This window comes from Coffea arabica, chromosome 8e, assembly GCF_036785885.1.
Source record: "Coffea arabica cultivar ET-39 chromosome 8e, Coffea Arabica ET-39 HiFi, whole genome shotgun sequence".
Classification (NCBI taxonomy): domain Eukaryota; kingdom Viridiplantae; phylum Streptophyta; class Magnoliopsida; order Gentianales; family Rubiaceae; genus Coffea; species Coffea arabica.
Window position 1 is genome coordinate 246,689 of NC_092324.1, and position 22,979 is coordinate 269,667.

Sequence of the window (22,979 nt, forward strand, 5' to 3'; positions counted from 1 at the left end):
TCTGACAGGGTCCATTCACCTTTCAGTCAATTTCAGGAAGCACTGAATTTCTCGAAAACTAGCCATATTTATTAATCTTAAAGAGTCTGGTGAAATTCCTAAATGCCTAGTAAATAGAAACCCAATGGCAAACGTACATTCAAGCATTTCAGCCACTTAATCGAGCCTAAATCACACTACTATCATCGAGCAAGTTCCAACCATTTTCAAACTGCTTTCAGTTTGAATGCGCAAATGAAGTCTCAATAGCAACAACGGAATCCATCCTCAAACAATTCGCCGTCCAAACACAGAAACACTCAACAATATTGCGTCAAAACACAGAAAAACTGACAAAAAGTCATTATTGTTGCAGTTAAGGCAACATAGCACAATACTTGGAGACGAATGAAAGCAAATTACCATTCTAGGTTATCTGCAAAATCATCATGCACCATAGCCTCGAAGGTCTAAGACCTTATCAAGCCAGTTGCCAATTGTTCTCACGCCATTTAAAGAAAAATCATTCCAATACCATTTTTATGAATAAGACTGACGATTACTAACCAAGACTAGAAATCCAAAAACTGCACCATGGGAGTATCAAAAATTTAAGCCTTAAAGAGGCAAATTAATACACAAGTTTTAACTAATAACACCAAGTCTTGACAACATCTCTCAAGAACTTTAACATGAGATGGAAAGCACTAAACTCAAAGCCCTGTAAATGCCTTCTTTCCACCCCCGGAGGCGCCTGCCGGAACCACCTTCAGCACATTAAACCTCACAGTTTTTGACAGTGGCCTTCAAGGTAGAGAATGTCGATCATATTAGTAAAATACAAGAAACAAGCAAAACCCATCTGAAAAGGAAATAAAGCCTAGGCCTTCACCTGCACTGGCCAATTATGACATGGTCACCCTCTTTCACACGGAAGCATGGAGATATATGAGCTGGAATGTTCGAGTGTCTCTTCTCATATCTAAAGAACAATAGAGGACCATGCTTATTGTAGCTAATACGGGAGAAGACAATTCATTCTAATGAATAGTCATACCTCTGATACTTCTTCACAAAATGCAGGTAGTTGCGTCTGACAATAATTGTCTTATCCATCTTGGCACTGTGGCAAGTTCCAGCAATTATACGGCCTCTAATAGAAACAGTGCCAGTGAATGGGCACTTCTTGTCAATGTATGTACCTGGAAAAAGTGTTTAAACACACATGATCAACATGTATCTCACTGCAACTCCTCCAACTTAACTCCGAGCAAAACAGTTAATATATTCAAATCCTCTGCATGTGCCACTTACACTTCAATGCAGAAGAAAAACATTGCTCCACAGCATCATTCGAGATTGTCCACAAAATTTCAGTCCATAGTTAATTATTGATACAAAAATCATGAACTGAGATAAGCATCTAATAGACATTAATCTAAGCTTGATATCATTTGGATGATAATCACCATAATAACTTTGTAACCAACGAAGGTAGAAACACAATGTGCAATGATTTTCCAGTTTTTCCATTGGATATGAAAGCTCCAAGATGTTGCAACAAGATGCTAAGTATCCAAATCTCGAAAGAAGAAGAAATAGAGCCTTCGGGCCATATAGAAGATTGTGCCCAAGTAGATTACAAAGCAACAACATGGCCAGCATTGTTAGACTGAGTTCTAGCTCCTTTGCAATCAACTTAGCATATTCATTCACGATATGCAAATCTTTGGGTTGCTATCACCCTTGGACAGATGAACAACCAGTATGCTCGTACAAAATTATGAACAATAATAAAAAAAAGTTCGAAACTTCGTTTACGCTATCAACAGTAAACCTATCCAAAGAAGTTGAAATTCAAATTAATTCATCATATCAGAAGGGCAAGCCATGTAAAATTAAATTCCATTCGGTCAATTAGTCAGAAGTGCCTAAAAAGGACACGATCTAAAATGCAATGACAGTCTGGGTTTTTAAGAACAAAAAACGCTAAGCTGCATGACTATATCTACAAGTGTAGCCTGTGATCGAACCAAAGAACAAAATTATGGATTTGTACTATCACTGATGGCGAAAAGCTTTAAGAAATATATAACGTAGATCTATTTCATTAGAATGAAAAAAATAATACTCGTAATCATCTCCAGGAAAAAAGAATAGCGGTGGGGGTGTCGGTGCCGAAAACAATCGAAGGAAAATCTAAAATGAGAAGAAAGAAAAGAAGGGAAGAGCAACCTTCAATAGCTTCACGAGGAGTCTTGAAGCCAAGACCAATGCTCTTCCAATAGCGATTTCCACCCTTTCCTGGCCTCTTCCCCTTCCCAGTCTTCTTCGAGGAAAGGAACACCTTTGGCTGCTTCAAGAAAGCCTTCTCCGTCTGCAATAACCAATCAGAAGATTCACTAGTCAATTGGTTGATATTTTAAGGAGTTAATGCCTCTCTGCGTGAGTGCCTGACAGAGATAGAGAAAGACATCGCGGCTGAGAAAGCTATCTCCGGCGGAGACAAGATACCTGTTCGGCCATGACTGCGGCTGAGAGCTACACCCTAAAACCCTAGCAGTAGAAACCGCTGTCAGCTGCAGAAACCAAGCTTGGGATATGGTTTGCGATCGGAATATCGGGTGTTCTCCCATATGAATTTATATACTATAACCCTAAAAATATAACCCTAAAAATGATGATGGGAGTGGCCCGCTCCAGCTCCAGCCTAAATTGATTCCTTTAACCCACTCCAGCCCACTAGGCCCCCTCTACGCTTTTCTCCCTTCACAGGAGCCAGCAGCCCAGCCCACTTTCAAAAACTAGTTACAGAATATCCTTGGACCATACAAATTCTACTAATTTAAAGAGGTATTAATTAATCAATAAATTAATAAATTGTTAATTTATCGAATGTGCTCACAAATTCATTTAACCAACTAAAGTTTTATTTTATTTTATAAAAATATGAATTTCTCTATTAATAAAAGGGGCTAAATGTCTACATAAGATAAATTAATCCATATCTACTTCATTTGCAAGTATAATACCTTTTTTTTTTATTAATGTACGTAAGTGATATCATCTTTTTAATTATCAAGAGGTCAAAAAAATTTTAAATTACAAAATGATAGATGTCCACTTCTATTTAATTAAATGCGTACAGAATCATATTATCAAATTAACAATGTTGTGTACGTAAACTAATCCATATCTACTTGATTTGCAAGTATAATTTTTTCTCGTAATGTACATAACTAATATCACTTTTTTATTATCAAGAGGTAAAAAAAAAGGCTTAAAAATACTAAACGATAGATGTCTATTTCCATTTTGTAAAATGCAAACAATGAATCAAATTATCAAATTAACAATATGTTATGTATATAAATGACAAGAAAGTTATCTTATGATAAACAAACACAACAGTTTTCTTAGATATCACATTTTTAAATTATAGCTTCTTGGTGTTCAATAGCGGAAGAAATGGCTAGGCCTCTTTTTATCTTGGAAGAATGGTTATATATGTATGCGTACATATGTATAGGTGTGTGTCTCTATATATATATATATATCTATAGGATGGACTAGGACTCATTTAGCCCACTAGCCCTCCCACCCGTTTTTCCCTTCACAGGAGGCAGATGGTAATCCCATTAACTACTAGTCGTAAAGTAGGGTTTTTTTTATAATTTTTTCCAGCAGTGGAGGGTTTTTTTTTAAAAAAAAAAAAATTGAAAAAGGGTAGGATTTAAGAACCAGAAAAGGGGTAGGGGGATTTGAGCCCAGAAACTCAGCTAATTTCTTGAGATTCAACCTAAGCTACTAGACCACCTAAAGGCCTCCTCAGCAAAAAAGTTGGAATTTGTTTTCCGTGCACTAGAAAAATATAAATAATACCAGTAATTATTTTGTAAATTTTCTGTTTATCTCAAGACATGCAAATTACTAATTGTGCTAGGACACATTTTTTGTTCATGCAGGTTTATAGGGAAGCCTTGTACAACTCAACACTCTGTGCATAGCGGATGCTTAACGCCTCTTAAAATCATCTTACCATTTGATCTTTTTCTTCTTTAATTTCCCAATTTGTTTGCCTTTACCCCCCCCAATTCAGTTCTGACAAAAGTCCGATCATGAAACCCAATTTGCAGGTCCTTTCTAGCATTCCTATTATTGCAAAAGAGTCGTACTAGTGCTAATTACATTAATCTTGCATGTTTTTTTCCAATTACTTGTTCACTTCAGATGTTAAAACAGCTTCAGAGTTCATTCATTTGAAACTAAATTGTGTCAAATGTAAAACAATATCAAGCATGCAGTCATTATGATTGAGATCAAATTATAGTACATTTCACAGCAAATCTAAATTTTTAGTTAGTCAATAGTGCCTGCATTGAAACGCCAATTAAGGACTTTCGGGAACATACATCAGAGAAGAAAATACATCTTCATAATGGAAAAGAACACCTTTGAAAACTGATCCAGCCCAAAAAAAAGTGCTATCTATATACGTATACAGCTGAAAAGTTCATTTGCAGATATTTCATCTTCATCTTCAACCACAAAGGCATAAACCAAGTCCTTTCTGGAATCAAATAATAAAACAATCTTCAACAAAAATCAATCCCGCTTTTGCCGTTTTGGATCTGGCTGCTCAGCAGCCGGAGGGTCTTCCTGCCGACGAGAGGAGGATGCACGATTCCCATTCTCTTCACCCTGTGTCGATGACCCTTGTGTGTTCCTCTCTTCAGTAGTTTGTCCACCTGAAGACGAGTCATTAGAACCAGATCCTCCTCCGTTTTCATATATAATGGGCATAATCTGACGCAATACGTTGGACAGAAAGGTTCCCTCGTCACTTGCTGCTGCTTCTGCTGCATCAGGACGATTGCCATTTTCAGCAGCTCCAACATGCCTGGTAACACCATCCGCATCTCTAACCTGGGAATTACCACTGTCATCCTGTAGATGATCACCAGAAAACACTCCCCTCAGCAACTGTTCAAGTCGACTCATAAACTGGGAAGGATATCCTGGACCCTCCGCCGCTTCACCAACTGAACTACTGTCACCATCTACGCCAACCATATGAACGTTTTCATGCTGAAGTGCTGAATTAGGGATGGATTGGCTTCCCTGGTCAACAGGATGGGTATGAGGTTGATCAGATGCTAGATCACCTCTAGCACCACCTGAAATTCCAGAAGTAACACGCTGAACTCTAGCAAAAATGGGAAGTATCATCCCCATTGTACCACGTGACGGATCAGAAGTTGCTCGTCCACCAGAAGCAGGAACAGCAGCAACTACAGTCCTAATGGGAACTACCCGCACTTCAGGATCTCTAGTAGCAGGGCTTCCAGATCCTCTTCCAGTTCCTTGTTGAGCAGAATTTCCAGTATTAATAGCTGCAGGAACAGTCGATCCATGATTCTGTGCACCATTTGACTCTCTTCGATTTGCACTTGCTGGCACAGCAACTAAACACAAGCAACACAAAAATCGTCACCAAATAATGTAACAGATGGAAAGGCAATCAAGAATCTCTTTAGCCACTAGAGGAAAGCAGATTCTCCATGAGAATATTTAATTCAGATCAAAGAACCCATTCACAAGCCAACAGGGCAAATATTTTGAATGCCATTCAGAAGTTGAATTTCAAGATACAAACAGGACTAGATGTGGCAGAGTACCTGTTCGGATTCTGATATCAATATTCCTTGGAAAGACGCCAGAACCACCAGATCCAGCAGGAATTCCAGAGCTCTGTTGGACAGTTCCACCAGTCCCACCAAACCCTGTTCCCAGTTGAAAAGAAAGTGGCTACATGTAGTTCAAAGAAAAAGCATTAGTATACAACTCAAACATGCTACACAAATGGAAATAAATACATTTGTTGGACTTTATTATCACCTGAACCATTATAGGATTGGGACCACTTGGCGATAAGAACACAGCAGGCCCTGCATTTACGATAGCTTCGGCCTGAGTAAGAGACGGGGGTTATTACCATGGTTGGCAGATAAAACAAAATTATTCCCAAGGTTTTTGAATTTGCCATCTAAAACTACGAGTACGGGAACAGATGTAATTTTATTTCAGCTAATTCCGACATTCACAACGTAGTTAAACATACCGGTGTTTGCCCCATCCGCAACGTCATTGTTGTCCGAGCAAGCTCAAGTAGCACGGCCCCCAAGTTTTGAAGAAGAATTCCCGATCTTAGAGCACTAGATTGAATTCTCACTCGTTCTGAAGCATCAGTCACATTTGCGTGATCCTCCAGCTGTCTTGCAAGTAGCTAAATAAAAAGAAATCAAGAAAACAAGAAGGTTCATTAACCATACTCTTATAACAAGATTGTTAAATATAATCATAACAGTAATGATGTCCTATCATATAGACAAAAGCAGTAAGAAAAAAGAAATCTATCAGTTTATCATGCCTGCCTTCCGCAGTTTTTGGCCGAGACAAACCCTGGAAAGCTAGTGAATCAGCCAGCCAGACCTTTGGGGTTGGTATAAAGAATACTCTTCAACTAACCACACCAATTCTATCTCATAGTTTACATCTAACTTTTATTGGATTATTGTTTCTTTTTGCAATGTCAGAATGGAGAATGGCAACATTCTACCTGAATGCCCCGCATTAGCTAAGACCACAAGCAAGCTTCCACATTAGCAAAAAGTGAAGGCCAGCAAGAAAAGTACAAGCTGAAAACAAGCATAAAGTCAGTTTGTCCAACAAGCTTACAAGAAACATGACAAGTTTGGGCATCCCAGGTTAGTGTATCAAGACCAATTTTTGCCATATCCGGATCCATGTCCCTCTTCTTTTTGTGTTCTTTTCTCGTCCTTTTGGGGCAGCTGTTCTTGCTTATGATCTCCCTGACCGGACCTTTAATGTATTTTATTGCAGATCTGGGGAATGGAAGCAACACTTTCCACACTCAGGGCACCAAGAAAATTTATACGCCCAGGGGCAAGTTAATCTTTCCTTCCACATCTTCTGATCCCCAATGATATTTCTCACTTTACAACCAAAAAAAAGGGACTGAAACTCACCAAAAGAACTTTTATTAAACAAAATTCAGTTAAAGATTTTTTAATCTCAGCTTAAGATAGCAGCATTGTTACTTTTGTCAGAACTGAAACCATATGACTTCTCAAATCCATAAGCTTTATTTGCAGCCTACTTTCTTGTCTCTCACACAACACCATAAGATCAGAATCTCAAGATATTTTCACTAACAAAAGTCATAAAAGCAATCACATACCAATAAGCACTCTTCTACTTGTTCATTGAGAATCTGTCTTGCAGTCAGCATCACATCTGCCAAGGATGCCGGTGTTGGAAGTCCTCTTTGGACAGTAGAAACTGATGCTGCATCTGAATTTTGTCCATCCCTCCCACGAATGCCAACAGCCTGACTTAAGTTGGTCTGTTCTTGAACTGCAAACACCATAAGGGAATCTCTCAGAGAAATGGAGACACAAACTAAGATTTCAAGAGCAGAAAAGCTTCCTGACCATTGGCAACAAATTCCTGCCTCAAACGATTTAAGTTCTGGGACAAAGTTGCTAAAGAATCAGGGATAATCTGCAAGAAAAATCAAACTCAATACAATTGTTAACTAGCCTTGCTACGCAGACTGAGATTGATGCAGGAGCATGTTAGCGTTATATAAGTTCTCGTTCAATATTCTGGTAGGTATGCCTTATTTCTAAGTCTAATAGTAGTTTTAGAAACGCACTCTTCATTAATCCTAGTAATCTAGTCCTGCTATCTAAAGTTTCCTTTAGTTTTCTGTGCCAGAGAGTTTGAAAGAGATGGTGCAGGGGAGCACCAAATTGTAGTATCAGATCCTCAAATAAGTTGCTTGTTTAGGAAGATGTGAATCACATCCAATATTGCTTTCTTAGTTCCTCTGAAAATAAGAACAGGAAGCAGAAGACCAAAAGCTAATCCTCTAATCACCAAAAGAAGAATATTCTCCTGAAGGACAAACTACTAGGATTCTTGACTCTTGTCACTCCCTAAAGCACCCATGTTTTGCAAAATAAGTGCTTCCAGACATGGAGAAAGTTGAGAACAGAAAAAATACCAAGACCATAATCAATATATTGTTAAATTCTTCAAAAAAAAGGTATTAAGAATTCAACATATTACTGTATTGTAATTTGTTCTTGATTCCATGACAATAAGAGAATGCTTCCTGCATGAAAAATATAAGAATGATAATAATAACACAAGAAACTTACAGGCGGCTGGAGGGACTCCACAGAATCAGCAGTTGGAACAGAGAAACTACCAGAATCATTTATTGCTTGTCCCCTTGAATCAGCTTGGTCTGTCTGTGGCCTGCTAGAATTTCTTAGACCACCAAGACTAGGGCCGTTTAGAATCCTTTCTAGTGGATGCTCCTGGAAATCATAGTACGCAAAAAGGAAAAAAAAAGAAAAGAAAAGTTGAGACAAATAAAATTAATACATATTCAGTCATATTTCATGATTATTGAGCTCGAACACCCTTCACACAAAGGCTCCACCTAAAATCTGGAAAATTCTTAAAGAAAAGTCAGGAAGAGCAAAGCAGACATGTCTAAATGGCGAAAAGAAAAGAAAAGAAAAGAAATCTTTTTAGCATGCTTGTTAAATGGCGAAAATTAGAGTGAAAGTTGGTTTCTGCCAAGTCATGTCTAACCAAACATTGAAGAAAGAAAACATAAGATCCTTGCTAGCACTATCAGTTATTTTTCAGTTCAATGGAACAGTACCTTAAGGAAACAATACAGTGCCTAAGGCACAAGAAGTATATAAAGCTGCACATAAAGCATGCAGATTTACACTAAGCAGGTCAACCAAGTATAACTGTAACAAGTGAAGTCATAAGAGCTCTGCTTGTGTAATATCAGCAATTAATGTCATGATTCATGGATATACAACTCCTTTACAAATGTCTAGCAAGTCCAAAGAAAACTCATAACCTGAATGCAAAATCTATGACCCTGCCAAAGCAGGACTCCATGGTTTAAATGCCATTTCATGAATACATCACAAGTTTACTGTCAATTAAAACAGGTAAACAGCCATTCATTGAAGATAAGTCTAAAAACATGAAACTTTATCATTGCCAACAGTAGAATTAGCACGTATTAAATTTGTAGAAATTACAACAAAATGCCCCAAAAGAGTATGCGAGGTTGATAGTGGAAAATCTTCAAAAACTTACATTAAGATCAATCCCTTCACTGCCACTTCCAGCACCTGCTATTCCAAAAGAACCAAGCAGAGCAGAAAAAACCTAGAATATGCAAAGGAAAGATAGTAGAATGAAAAAGGGGGGTAAGAAATAAGTCATTCTGACACCATTTAAGTATAACAGGAGCTTTTAATCTAAGGCCCTGTTTGGCAAACAAGTTTTTCTCCTACAAGTTTTTTAACAACTTTAGCTACAGTAACCTCAAAAAACTCCCCAAAATTTTAAAAATCCACACCTTACAATACCCAAAAACACACAAATCCCTTCTTTCTATTCTTCTTCTTCCTCCCCCAACCTCAACCAACCCACCACCAGAACCACCGCCCGGCAACTCCGGCGGTGCCCCACCAGCCACTATTTTTTTCTTTTCTTTCTCTCCTCCCCTCCCCTCTCCCCGCCACCTTGTTCCGCTTCTCCCTCCCCCTGACAGGTTCCTCCTCAACCGACCACTCAATCTTTTCCTCGGTAAGGTTCAATAATTCCTCATCCGCATCATCATGGAGAACCAAATGCTTACCAGAGATTTCATCGAAAAGTTTGATGCAGCCATGGTACCACGATTGGTCCAACGGCTAGTAAATCCTAATTCTTTCATTGACAACCTCAGGTCGGTAGGATTTCATGGGAGAAGCCAAAGCAGAAGGTGAGGAAGGTCGGATGACTAGTAAGGGTTTCTTTGGTCTGGTTTCCAGAGCTGAAGGAGTGAGCAGGCTGGAGCTGGGGGAGGAGGGTGGCGAGGGGAGGGAAACGGGGGAGAAGGTGGCGGGGAGAGTGGGGAAAGGGGGAGGAGGAGAAGAGGGGAGGGGAGGAGAGGGGAAGAATGTGACGAGAAAGAAGGGAGAAGAGGGGAAGAGGGAAGGAAGGGAGGGAGGTAGGAGGAGAAGGGGAGGACAGGAGAGGGGAGGGAGGGAGAGAGAAAAAAAAAAGAGAGAGAGAAGGCTGACAGCGCCACCGTCGTCGACGCTGGAGAAGAAGAGCAGTGGGGTGGGAGAGAAGGAGAGGAGAAGAAAGAAAAGGAAAAAGAAAGAGAGAGAGAAAGAAATGGAAAAAGAAAAGGGAAAAAAAGGATAGATTCTTTTTTTTGTTAAAAAGGAAAGTTTTATTACAACTCAAAAAGTTTTCCTACAAATTCTACAGTAAGTTACAGTAAAGTTTTAGACAAACACCCAAAAAACTCATTTGCCAAACGGGGCCTAAAATCTATTTTCCAAAAGAAAAGAGTACTAGCGGCCAAAACAGCAACACTCACACGACTTAAATCAGGAAAACTTCCATCTTGTTCAGAGATATTAAAGCTTCCAACTACAACACCAGGACCTCGGCTTCCTTGACTACGCCCACCAGTGGATGCAGGATCAGTAGCTGCAAACATGTTGTGCTTAATCATCAAATTTTTCTGACAAAATTTGCAAAAACAACAGAGGCAGACACAAGGAAGATACTTGACAAAGAATAACCAAACACAATTGGATTAAAGGCAGGTGCATAAAGAGAGGAAAACTATAGAAGAGCAGGAACTAAAAAAGGGGTTTCATGGTACATCCCCCAGCACTTAAATTTTTGAGGAATTAGCACCTATTGAAACAGTCAAGTTCAAATACACGCAATAATAGCCACATCTACCTGTTCACCCATAGATTAAATAGAAGACGCATCCATGCAGCACCTCTAACATGAAATCTTACTTCGACTGGGTCATTGGGTAGACCAAGACCCAAAATGTGGGTCCCAAATGTGTGCCAAGGCCTACAATTCTAATATGTCATTGTCCAACAGTAGACCCAGTCTACTTCATCAAACTCCACTGATTACCTTCCCTTCTTTTCCTAACTACCATCCAACGATTAGATCAACTGAAATGCTAGCTTTGCCTCCACAATGGCTAATCCTGTCTCACCAACTTTATTTACCAGCATGATCCTGTTTACCACTGCTAGGTCTGTGAAGAGCTAGGTATACACAGCCTTACCACCAAGCAAGGAGTCGGTCTCTGTCAACCAACCCCTTGACCTCCAGTGTCACAATGCAAAGTCAAATGGACGTAGAGGGAGTGAGTCTCTCTTTCTTCACTTATTATCCAAATTAGCTCTTCCGACCTTGGCCATGGACTAAGGCGCAAGGCTCACTGCTTCACCAGCAGACAAAAGGTTCTAGACTATCCAATAAAACTAAAGGACATGTTTCAGGACAACTGAAACAGATAGGCACGCTTTGTACCTGCTAGCGAAATAATTTCTCAATTTATCTCATCCATCTGCTATGTTCATAATCAGCTATATAAATCTACAAGAATCTGCCATTATCCCACCAACTCCGTGAAATAATCCTCAAACAATTAGATAGATTTCAGAAATTCCAAACTTCTTGCGTTCTACAGGAATTGATAATCACAAACTCTGAGACCATAATAGTTTTTTTCTTTTTCTCTTTTCCCATTTCCCCTTCAAGAAGTACATCATCAAGACATAGATTAGGTAACAGAATAATAGCATAAATGCTTTTCCACTTTATGCATTGTCGTACTGATTATCAGTTTTTAAAACTAGAGGTAGAGAAGACCACAATAACATAATTTGAAGGTCTAAAAAGGATAATACTGCTCTAGCCATAAGCGAAGACAAGGCCCTATTAGAATGGACAAACATTTACTAGCTCACTGACGCAAGGGGGGGCAGGGAGGGACAGCCGCCGCCCCAAGATTTTATAAATTCTTTTATGTACCTTCTAAAATTTTGAAATTTTCACATATATCCTTGTAAAATTTAGATCTCCCCCCCCCCCACCGGGCGGAAAAAACAAAAAATTTTAGAAATTCCTTTATATGCTCTTAAAACAGTTAATATTTTCACTTCTACCTTTGACCAAGTTAGCTTTGCCCCCTAAGCTTTTTGCAAAAATTGCAAGACAACTACTTTGAAATATACAATTTTACAGTCTAACCCCACCAATGCTAAGTTCCTAGTTCCACCAGTGTACTAGTTGACCACACAGAATATGAACAGGGACCAGTTTAGGGGTTACATGGAATGCCAAATGGTTTCTCAATAGAAAATGAAAAAAAAGTACGTTGAATAACATGAGTGCATTCAGCTTCCAATGACAACTTAAGGGCAACCGATGAGTTCACCATTTCATTGTACACCATTCAAAGGTCAAAGAAATAAGAAACTATAACATGAGTATTTAACCAACAGGAATCCAGTATTACAACATCTTTATTGGTAGAGCTTATGAAGATTATAACCAGAACATCTTCCTCTGTGTCACCATAAACAAACGGCAAAACGAATAAAATACCAGACAAACATATCAACAATAGGCCTTTTAGCATATCAACAGAATACCGAACTTAGCCCTGGATCTAACAGTGTATTACATAACTGAAAGTAAACCACAGCAGTGAGTTTCTCATGAAATCAGTCATAAACAACACTAGTCAACTTTCACATTGATGCCATATATGTCATAGGATTATGCTGCAAACCCTGAACTGCATTCCATATTAGTTTTATTGCAGGATTATTCTGCTACCCATCTCTCACGTAACTATCTACAGAGATAAAGTGGAAATAAGACAGCTATCCCCTAATTTGAACGACAATGTACATATTCTTCTGGACCAACTTACTAAATAACTTACATACCCAGAACAAACACTGAAACTTTTCAAGTTTCAGATAAGTTTCAGAGCCATTGCAAGAAATAACGCCTTACAGTCTGCCTAAGATCAAATGATAACAACCTTGCAGAAGCATCCATTTCTGATATATCACTAAATCAAAGGATGGAGTATGTGCAGGGAAAGGTGAATAGATAATCAAGATCCATAAACATCACCATGACCACAAAGTTTCTTTGCTACTAACTTCAGTCAGTAAACGATTCAATTTCAGGATGTCATTCAGACTCAAATCTCCTAGACAGTAGTAAATTGAACAATTCTTCAGTTGCTTGAAAGCCAAAGATCCGAGTGACTATCATGACTATGAAAGGAACATTCTGATGACTGTAGGTTCTCATTTGAGAAGATTGATTCTCAAAATTAGCACTTCCACAAAATATTGAAAGCAGCAAGGATGGCATGACAATAATATAGTCAGTGCACTGTTTAATATAGAAAAGGCCAAGAAGATCTTGTATTTAGAAAGAAGGTGCATCTTTCCATGCTCCTATATTAACTTCAAACCCAGCTTTTCACACCAGTCATCGAAAGGAATCAGATTCACAATGAAATTTGTCTGCAGATACAATATGTCCTACCTGAATTCGGAGAGCCCTCTGATGATGGAACAACGGGTTGTCTCACAACCAAGTGCAATGTATGTCCATCTTCCACATCTAATAAATATTTAGTCAAGGAACTCAGCTATCCATACAGCAAACTTCTATATCAGACATACCAAAAGCTAGAATTTTTTTCTAGCTGGAAGACACCGCTTGATTATAGCAGGTAGTCTCCAATGTCAAAGGTCAACCAATATTTAATACTCAATGACAGAAGTAGTAAAAATGACAATGATCATAAAAAACACAAACAGGAATACGCACTATTAACTTCCCATTTAATAGAGCTGAGCATACACTGCCATGGTTTTTTTTTTTTTCCTTCCAAGGTAATTATGCAGTCAAACACAAATGAAAACAATATATATGCAGTTTGCTAATTAGTCCTTCATAGGGCCTCTGCAATAACTGAAACAGAAAAAGATTAATTTCAAGCTGTCAAGATCCATCTTTTATCGAATAATTCCCAAGTATGTAAAAGTCTGGAACAGATATTTTGAAACTGTAAGTAATCATTATCAGCATATAGACTTAACAGAGTTTTTATTGCTCGTGGATGTACAAATAAATTCTTCTGAAGACTGGTATTGTTATTTCCACTAAATCTGGTAATCATGAATTGCGATAGGTTATTGGGAGACACAAATGTAGAGAGTAATTTATAATTCATTCTCACATAGCCTATTACTCTTTAACTTTGTTTCATAAGCGAAAAAAAAATGTTAAATCTGGTTATAAGGGTGTAAATTCCCTATAGTTAAGATTCTATTGGACGAAAAGAAAACCACAATAGAACATACAATAGTAAGAAGATGATTGTACCCTGCTATAAGCAACACCAATGGAATTAGAGTAACTAACTAAGAAGCTAATGACATATGGAAAAAGGATACGATAAGCGGAAAGGAGTTGATCATCCTTCAAAACTTTTCCCCGACATATAAGCCGCTGCTGTTCTGACAACACACCAGTAACTACAGCAATTTGTTCCTTCAGTGCAGGGACAGGCACCTGCAACAAGAATTGGAAGATTAAAACTGTTAGAAAAAAGGACTGACACCTGCAATACTTCTTTAATAATGCATAAGCAAGGTAACAGCAAATGATCCAACAATTTATTGGAAATGAGGAAATTAGAACAATATCCAAGCATCAAACTAGGTACAATACTGAGAGGAGGTGCCCTAGAACAATGTGCCGGCAATTATTCACGGGAAGAACAATAGGGATCCAAAAGTACATACACATTTATCCACTCGTAATGTGTAAGTCTGAGAATCCAATGTCTTTATCTTTATCTCAACAGTGGTCTCTGAACAATTTGCCTCATCTTTTCCTGAAACCACCCTGTTGTCATCACCATTGCCGGCCATTCCCTTAAAACTGTCTCTGATCCTTGAAAGTTTAGGATCAAAATTTCAGTTTGTTCCAAAGGCAAGCCTGTAGGATAGCTAAATCATGCAAAGAGAACAAAATCTTGATCCAGAACATCATTTCCATTAATGCAAGCTCATAGGCATGGGTACCATGAAACCATAGCCTACGTATAAGCATGCAGACAGGGAGGGGACATGAAAATGCGAAAATATGTGTAACTTTTTTGCGGTCACACCAAGACCAACAGGTATGACACTTAAACCGTTACTAATAAGTATGGCACCTTTGTTTGTCAAGTTTTTAACATTATTGCATTCAACAAACAATGTGATCACATCCCATAATTATTAGACATCAGTTTTTGTCACGTGCACTTGCAACACATCCCAGCAATAGCAAGAAGTATAGGTTCAGAACCACGATTGGGAATCATCGTGCAGGGTCAAAACCAACCTCGTCTGGAATCACACATCACAATTACACTGGTTACAGGGAATGGTGAAGGAAAAGGGATCAGGATTTCATTGACACTTGGCGTCTTCTTTTGCCCTGAAGCAGAAAGAACATCTACCCAACTGTTCAACCAACCCAACTTCTTTTGCTATTTGACAAGTAATCAAAACACACTAATCTTAGCTAAACAAAGCTCAAATTCGAAGCTCCAAAACCTCAGTGTTGGAACACCGTTACAGCTAATTATCTACATGACCAAGGGATATTAACCCTAAAAAACAAGAAAAAGAAAAGGAAGCCGTCAGGACCCTATGAGGAACAATATCTAGGCCAAAAAATCAATCTTTCTTTTACTACCGAATGAATTGAATAAGCACAAGAGAAACAGAACTAAAGGGGTGGTGTATTGGAGCTGGAACAAGTAGGAATAACCCTAGGATCCTAAGCAAAAGGCAGGCGCTGTATCTATTCTTGAATTCTTGATGATGAGACAAGCGATGCAAGATGAATCATATAAAATAAAACAAACAAAATAACAGAAGACGAACAAAACCTTGTGGATATGGGATCTCCCAGAGAGAGAGAGAGTCTGGGTGGGTGCTGCTGGAGGTTTAAACTGCAGTCAGCAAATGAGCAGCAGCAGAGAAAGAGGAGATGAGGTGTCAAATGCGGATGCGCAGACAAAGCCGGAGAGTCTCCCCTCTCAATACTACAGAGTTCTCAATTCGCTAATGCCCGCAAGTATTTACCTTTTAGAGAGTCTTGGATAATTGTTACACAAAGGGAATTCTAATGCAGATAAGACCGCATGAGTTCCTTCACGTATTTTCCTTGCGAAAATGCCTCGTCTCAAATGAATTATCAATTTTAAAATAATAACTATATACTTCTCATGAAATCAAATAGATAAAATTTGTTAAAATAATAATTTTACCTCCATTACAAGATCATCGATAAAATTTGGTGCCAACCAGAGTTTTAATCACTTTTTACACTGAATCCATGACGTAATCTACATATAGTCATTTTTTAGAGTTAAAAGGTTAATTCCCTTTTATAATCAAACAAATAATCGATCCATATTCATTTTTACTCCTAAAAAGAGTAGGATCAAATCTAATCCATATTTGTTTTTGCCATCTTTTTGATATCTGACCTTTTTATACATAAAAAATGACTACATATAGGTCATGTGGTGATTAATTCAATCTAAAAAAATGGCTAAAAACTTAAGTTAAGATCAAAATTAACTTGAATTTGTAAGTGACGTAAAGTTAACATTTTAGAAGTGAATGATAAAAAAATTCATTTGACAATAAATGAGTGACGCTTTAAATATTTTTCTTTTTTTCCCCTTTTTTCAAACAGCTTGATTTAGCTCTGAGTTGAATTAGCGTATATAATACCCGGTTTGAAAGTTCGTGAAGCTTAATTGATCTTAATAAGACATATATTTGTTTTCTTTTTAATGTTTATTACAGGAAAAACATCCATGTGCTTATCATTTATTTTTATTCAAGTTTGATTTGGCTAAAACTTGCGCCCAATGTTCAACCTAACTTATCTAATCTAAACGAAATTAAATTTGAAGTTATTCACAATAATTGCAAAAACAAAACCAAAAAATTTTGACAATTCAAGAAAATAACATAGGAATTTAAATTTGATTTTCTATGTTAATTTAAGATTGTGCATACAACTTTAAAAGCACACCCAAAGATTCTTTCTTTGATTAATCTTACCGTCCTAGTTCATTATAAAGCAATCGCGTAATATTTTTTCTTTTTTCAGTAATAAATACTACTCTATACATGACAGCGCAGCAGGTTTTTGTTTTTATAGAAAAGGGGGTTAAATGCACGTGGAAAGGAAAGAAAGGAAAAAAGTGCAGGAGGGAACTAATGGCTTCAAATCCTCTGTCCCCAAAGTTGTCTGTGTCCCTAATTTGTACAGCTGCCACGTGTCTCTAATCTTTTGTTAATCCAAACTCAAATAAATCGATAATAATTGATTTACAAGTTTTGTTAATTCAAATTCAAACAAAATAAAGAAAAGTTTTAGTTGATTTCTATGTTTATGATCAATAAGACTCTTTTTTGGTTAAAAATAAAATAAAATAAAAAGTTTTGAGTTATCTGTTTTAATTGATTTTAAGTAAACTTGTCAACCGATTATTATCAAAAGGCTAACTTGAGTAACAAAAGCCTAGAGACACGTGGCAGCTGTACAAATAAGGGACAGAGACTACTTTGGGGACAGAGGATTTGAAGCCGGGAACTAATACTAATCTATATTTGGCGGGTAATGATTTTGCGGTGATTGTACATCGAATAAATAAGAAATAAGTGCTATTCATTTTTTAAATGAAACTTCAATTTAATATCAACTATTCAGTTCGCTCTTTATCTCTTTGATATTAACAAGGCGATAACCCCTATTTATAGAGGGATTTAAAATATAATCAATTGACTTGTAATAAAATGTTCTCGTAAGTTGTTTGTGATAGTTTTACCATTTCGGGAGAAAGTGATAAGATCTTTTCGTGCTAATTTCATCACCTCGAAACAGAGTCTCCAGTGATGGTTCCATCTAGAGAGTGGTAATAATTTTAGCACCTCAAAAGTCTCCAGTAAATTTAGCACTTCAAAAAAGATCATGAAAAGTTTGTCATCATGTGGCGGGGATGAGCTGAACATGATCGACATCAAGATTTGTTAAATTGAAAATTCTCACCTGCCCTCACGCCATATGTGATTACAGATAGTTGGGCCTTTCCGATCTAAAACGTGAAACAACTAAGCCTACGCCCGGAGTTTGTTGGGCACGTTGATTCCGGTTTTGATGGGCCATGGGGCATGCAAATCATCTAAGTTCATATGATTTGCATATTGGCCCAGGTGAACAATGTGCAATGCGGGAACGGTTTTAGTGTCTAATAAATAGTAAGTAGCTTCTGTAATACTATTTTGGAACAATTTGCATAGGTTTTGTACATAAAAAGAAACCTTCCTGTTCAAATAGCGTATTTGTTTTAGATAATATGAACAGTTAAGGGTAATATATTGCTCCCTCCGTCTTATTGAAAGTGTCATACTTTCCTTTTTTGACTGTTCCAAAATATTTGTCATGTTTGACATTTCTAATTACTTTATACTCTAAAATTTCCTTTATGCTATTCATTAATGACATATAAAGACAAATATGATGGGATTGCTTTCTACTTTTTACTTTAATTAGTATATGATTAATGACAAAAGTGAAACAAAAAGAAAAACTTTTTGATGAAGTGTACCATGCATAAAAAGTATAAATCTCCAAACATGACTAAACTTCTTTTTTTTTTTTCAACACAGGGGTGTCCGGGTCAATTCTTACGAGACTCGACTAATTCCCTGCGACCCGGGAGAGGAGGCCCCACTCCACTCCGGATACGATAACTCCAGGCAGACTCGAACCTTGATTGCCCAAGACCGGACAACGTCCCTAAAGAGGAGAGCGTGACCGACTAAACATATGGGACGGAGGGAGGGAGTACATTTTATCACTCAGGAAGGAAAAAAAAAAAAAGGCTCCCAATCCCCAACAATCCAACACCTCCCACCCCCAACCCCCCAAAAAAAAAAAAAGAAAGAAATATTAACCATATTGGTTATTGTGAACAAAATCAATAATCCATGCCACATAGCCGTGTATTATGTAATTCGCCTTCATCTACGCAGAGTCTTAAAGGGGAAAAGGAGGATGACGTTTCTTGTACCCTATTTGATAGTTGGAAAAAACAAAAAAAGGAAGAACTGATTTTCAGCAGGAACCAAAAGGAATTCCTTAAATAGGCCGAAAAATCCGTTGTTACTGTCACTGAAATTGGGGGGGCAGCAGGCCAAGCTACCAGGAATAAGATGTGGCTGCGTTTAGATCAGATCACGACATTTAGTAGTAGTATAAATATAAAACACAGCTCTTCAAGATTCTTACCAATCCTCTCGAGTTTTAAACACATCATCTCATATATTTTTTACCCCCAAAAAGAAAAAAAAAGGAGAGAAAATGCATTGCATTTTATGAGTGATAGATACTATATTGCAGCAGCAGTGGGTGTGGATTAATCAATGCACAGCATCCTGAAGACATACATGTATGATCATCATTTGACAAGTCCCGACAATTTGGAAATCTCTGCCTTGCCTCCCAACGTAATTATTTACGGTATCCCTCCCCCCCAATTAGCCTTTTCTGCATTTATGTTTTCTGCTTCTGCTGATTGATTGATCTTTATTGCTCCTTGTTCCTAAATAATAATAGGACTTTAATTGCGGTGGGTAAAGGCGGCCTCACCATGGTCAAAATGATCGCTGGATTGACAACAACTAAATTTGTTTTCTCCATGCATGCATGGCTGCCTGCATTTAGGAACCGATTTCCACTAATCAAAAACCTCACCATATTCTCTAGTACAGAATTCTCTGATGCACCGTCCGGGCAAAGAGCAGCTGAGTTGTCGATGATCGCTCGATCGCATCATATTCTCTTTCTTAAAAAAAAAAAAAAAATTCTCCAGCTGTACCACCAGGGCGCCCTCTCATTAGTGGAGTGTAAATAAGGTTGTGTTTGGATTATAATTTTTTTTAAAAATTTTGTTTAGAAAATAAACTATAACGAATTAATATATGTATGATAAAAAATTAATTAAAAATATATTTTTAAAAAAAAATGTAGAGATTTTTGGCAAGTAAGGGAAATCTCCACATCCGCCTCACAGGTCAGCCAGCCACCTGCCATATGGCAATTATTAGATGCTACAAGTTACACGGACCTACTTATTACCATTCCTAATTCAGGATTTGCTCCAGGAGTTGGCCGCCTACTTATTCAGGATTTGCGTATATTCCGTGGCGTATAAGTCTTTATCTAACAACAACAATTGATTTGTTTTCTGTAATTTATTTTTTCTTTCTTTAGGGTACAAATGTCGGGTTGGAAAAGCGTATGTCTCAAGTATCGCCCACATCGCTTACACACGTAGCTTCTCCTGCTTTAGTTTACACTTCAACGGACCTTGTGCAGCAGGTACGTTTTCATTTTCATAAATATATTACTATTGTATATGATCAAATTCCGAACAAACGTTTACTACCACTTACATGCGAATACCAACAAGTTTCTATCTTTTTTCACCGACTTCGGATTTTTTTAATATTCTAATCAGGGGTGCTCTGGAACGCTCGATAATATATAATTAAATCATCATACTTAGCTGACCTTATTACGTGAACTTACACATTCATATTTAATGCATACTCCGTATTTAGATTAGGGTTGCAAACGAATCGAACCGCTCGCAAGCGGCTCGAGTCAAACTCGACTCGAACTCGATCAATATCGAGCTACTCGACTTCAAAATATTAAGTTCGTTAGCTCGCGAGCTCGAGTGTATATATATATATATATATTATTTTAAATATATATATTTTTTAAATTTTAAAATTTTAAGTATATATATTTTTTATATTTTTAAATTTTTATAATAAAATTACATATATATCCTTAATATTGTATTATTTATTAAGAAAAAAAATTATTTTATTTATTTTTTAAAAATAAAATAATTATTTTTTATTTTTTTCGAGCTCGAGTTTGAAATTGTCAGCTCGTTGAGCTCGAACTCGAGTTCGAGTTCAATGAAATTATGTCGATACTCGACTCGATTAGGCCAAAGTTCGACTCGACTCGGCTCGTTTGCAGTCCTAATTTAGATATTTTGTCTAAATCAATTTCATTTTTATTAAAAAATTTGACATCTGAGACCCCCTCTTAACTTGTTAGCTGCATCTTCTTTCACGCAGTATAGAGATTACGAAAATCTAATATAGAGGATTCAACGTGTTCTTTGGTACTCGTGAAATAAGTGGATTTTATGTTATGCTACTAAACTATTTGGCAAAAGACTACTTAATTAAGCAAGACAACTAATCTTCCATTGCGATTTTGTCCTTAAAAAAAAGAGACTTTATATGAAATGTATGGAAGAGAAGAAAGGCTATTGGAAGACATGTTTGAAAAATACAATAAAATGTTCTTCTAAATCAAAATGCCTTTCCAGATGGGCTAATAATTGTCTCGACATAATGTGTTGCCCGTATTCATGATAATGACTCGATATCGTATGAGGTTTCACACATATTCAGGGATTTTGTCGATGAAAAGCGACTCCTAAGCCAAAGACGGTGACAGAGACTATTAGGCCAGCCGATCGTCTCGTCCCTTCCCTTCCCTTCCCTTCCTCTTTCTTAAAGGTAGCGACTGAGAGGCTGCCAGATAGCAGACAGGATGATCAATTAGGATCATGAACAATGTCCAGTCCTTATCGGCGTCTTTTTTTTTTTTTAAGATTCAAAAAAAAATTATATATATATCGTATGTGTATAGCACCCGTACTGAACAGAAACAAAAAAAAAGTAACGTGGATGAGTTTCCTTAATTTCTAGGAGAAGGAGCCGCTAAATAAATATTTTAAATCATTTGTTCGGAAATTACCTTCTGTCTCGTATGTGTATATAACTTATACGTGTATTGATGGATTGATAACACAAGTAAATTGATAACGATTGCTTGATCAGTCCAATCAACAAAATTCAAATCTTTCTAATTCCTCTCCTATCAGTAAATTTGTACGCGCAAATTCTGGACGGACGTACTTTTAGGCAAAGACTAGTAGAAGTACTACACTATATTTCAAAACCAACCCAAAAAGATGTACTAGTAGAAGTAGTAATATGTGCTGAAGAACAAGTGCAAAGTATTTTTTTGGTCCCTGCAGTTTATGACTAAATTTTTTTTTTCTTTTTTTGGGCTTTGGTTGTTGCACTTATTTGCATCTTCCAAATTGAGATTCTTGCATGTAAATCTTCTTCTACTTGCAAAACGATGCCGACCATTTCGTCTTTTTCTTTCATTTTCAATCACTCCCAGTCTATTATACACTCAATAATAATCGTGTAGATGAAGAGCGTAAAGGTAATCATTTTGCAGTAGAAAGATGGAAAAGGCAAAAGAAGAAGACATCTTTGCCTGTTTGGTGCCAGGTAAAATTGATGCTATATCCTATTTGTAGCAAGGCAAGAGATTGCTGTCCTATGCGATCAAATTGTGGGTTTAAGTGGTAAGCTAATCATTAACCAAAATCCTTAGTCAAATCCCACTGAAGACTAGAACCTGTTAAAATGGTAGGAGCAGTCAAATCCCATTATTGATTATCCCACACTACAGCTTCGGTCCGTCTGATATTCAATCTTCATTATTAATTGGTGGTTTGGCCTTTACGTGAGAGATTTATCGAAGAGAAAAATGCACACAGTCTACTATGACCCCGTGTACTTCTCCTCCTTGTTTATTTATGTATAGGTCTTAAAGGGGCAATTATGTCACTTCAAGCTTGTTTGGATTATGAGTTTTTGACAACAAAAAAAAATTCTAAAAATGTTCTTTTTTTGAAGCTTAATTTTGTTAGGCATAAGCTTTTTGGAAACCTTTTCTAAAAATATTCCTTTAACATATTTTTTAAATTATTTTTTTATTTCATATATACATAATTATAGTGTGTATTTTGCTATAAAAACTCTCATAGACTCCAATCTACGTAG

At 37.2% G+C, this 22,979-nt stretch overlaps 2 protein-coding genes across 5 annotated transcripts; both read right to left on the reverse strand.

The window, feature by feature from the left end:
- Positions 1-490: 490 nt before the first annotated feature.
- LOC113706899 (small ribosomal subunit protein uS17) lies at positions 491-2,643 on the reverse strand. Its single transcript, XM_027228953.2, has 5 exons — positions 2,494-2,643; positions 2,215-2,356; positions 1,037-1,181; positions 872-961; positions 491-783 (listed from the first exon to the last, which is right to left on the reverse strand). Exons 1-5 carry the CDS (start codon positions 2,503-2,505, stop codon positions 693-695), a joined length of 480 nt encoding a protein of 159 aa, XP_027084754.2. The 5' UTR covers positions 2,506-2,643; the 3' UTR covers positions 491-692.
- Positions 2,644-4,292: 1,649 nt separating this feature from the next.
- LOC113702713 (ubiquitin-like domain-containing protein CIP73) lies at positions 4,293-16,118 on the reverse strand. 4 transcript variants are annotated; one of them, XM_072062015.1, is made up of 13 exons: positions 15,893-16,118; positions 14,754-14,898; positions 14,403-14,520; positions 13,486-13,563; positions 10,475-10,587; positions 9,196-9,267; positions 8,226-8,387; positions 7,494-7,563; positions 7,241-7,416; positions 6,101-6,265; positions 5,878-5,949; positions 5,658-5,787; positions 4,293-5,444 (listed from the first exon to the last, which is right to left on the reverse strand). In XM_072062015.1, exons 2-13 carry the CDS (start codon positions 14,880-14,882, stop codon positions 4,585-4,587), a joined length of 2,145 nt encoding a protein of 714 aa, XP_071918116.1. In that variant the 5' UTR covers positions 14,883-14,898; positions 15,893-16,118; the 3' UTR covers positions 4,293-4,584. The 4 variants fall into 4 exon arrangements, with proteins under 4 accessions (XP_071918116.1, XP_071918113.1, XP_071918114.1 ...); XM_072062012.1 differs by having other exon boundaries at positions 14,754-14,904; positions 15,893-16,117; XM_072062013.1 differs by having other exon boundaries at positions 14,754-14,949; positions 15,893-16,117.
- Positions 16,119-22,979: the final 6,861 nt, after the last annotated feature.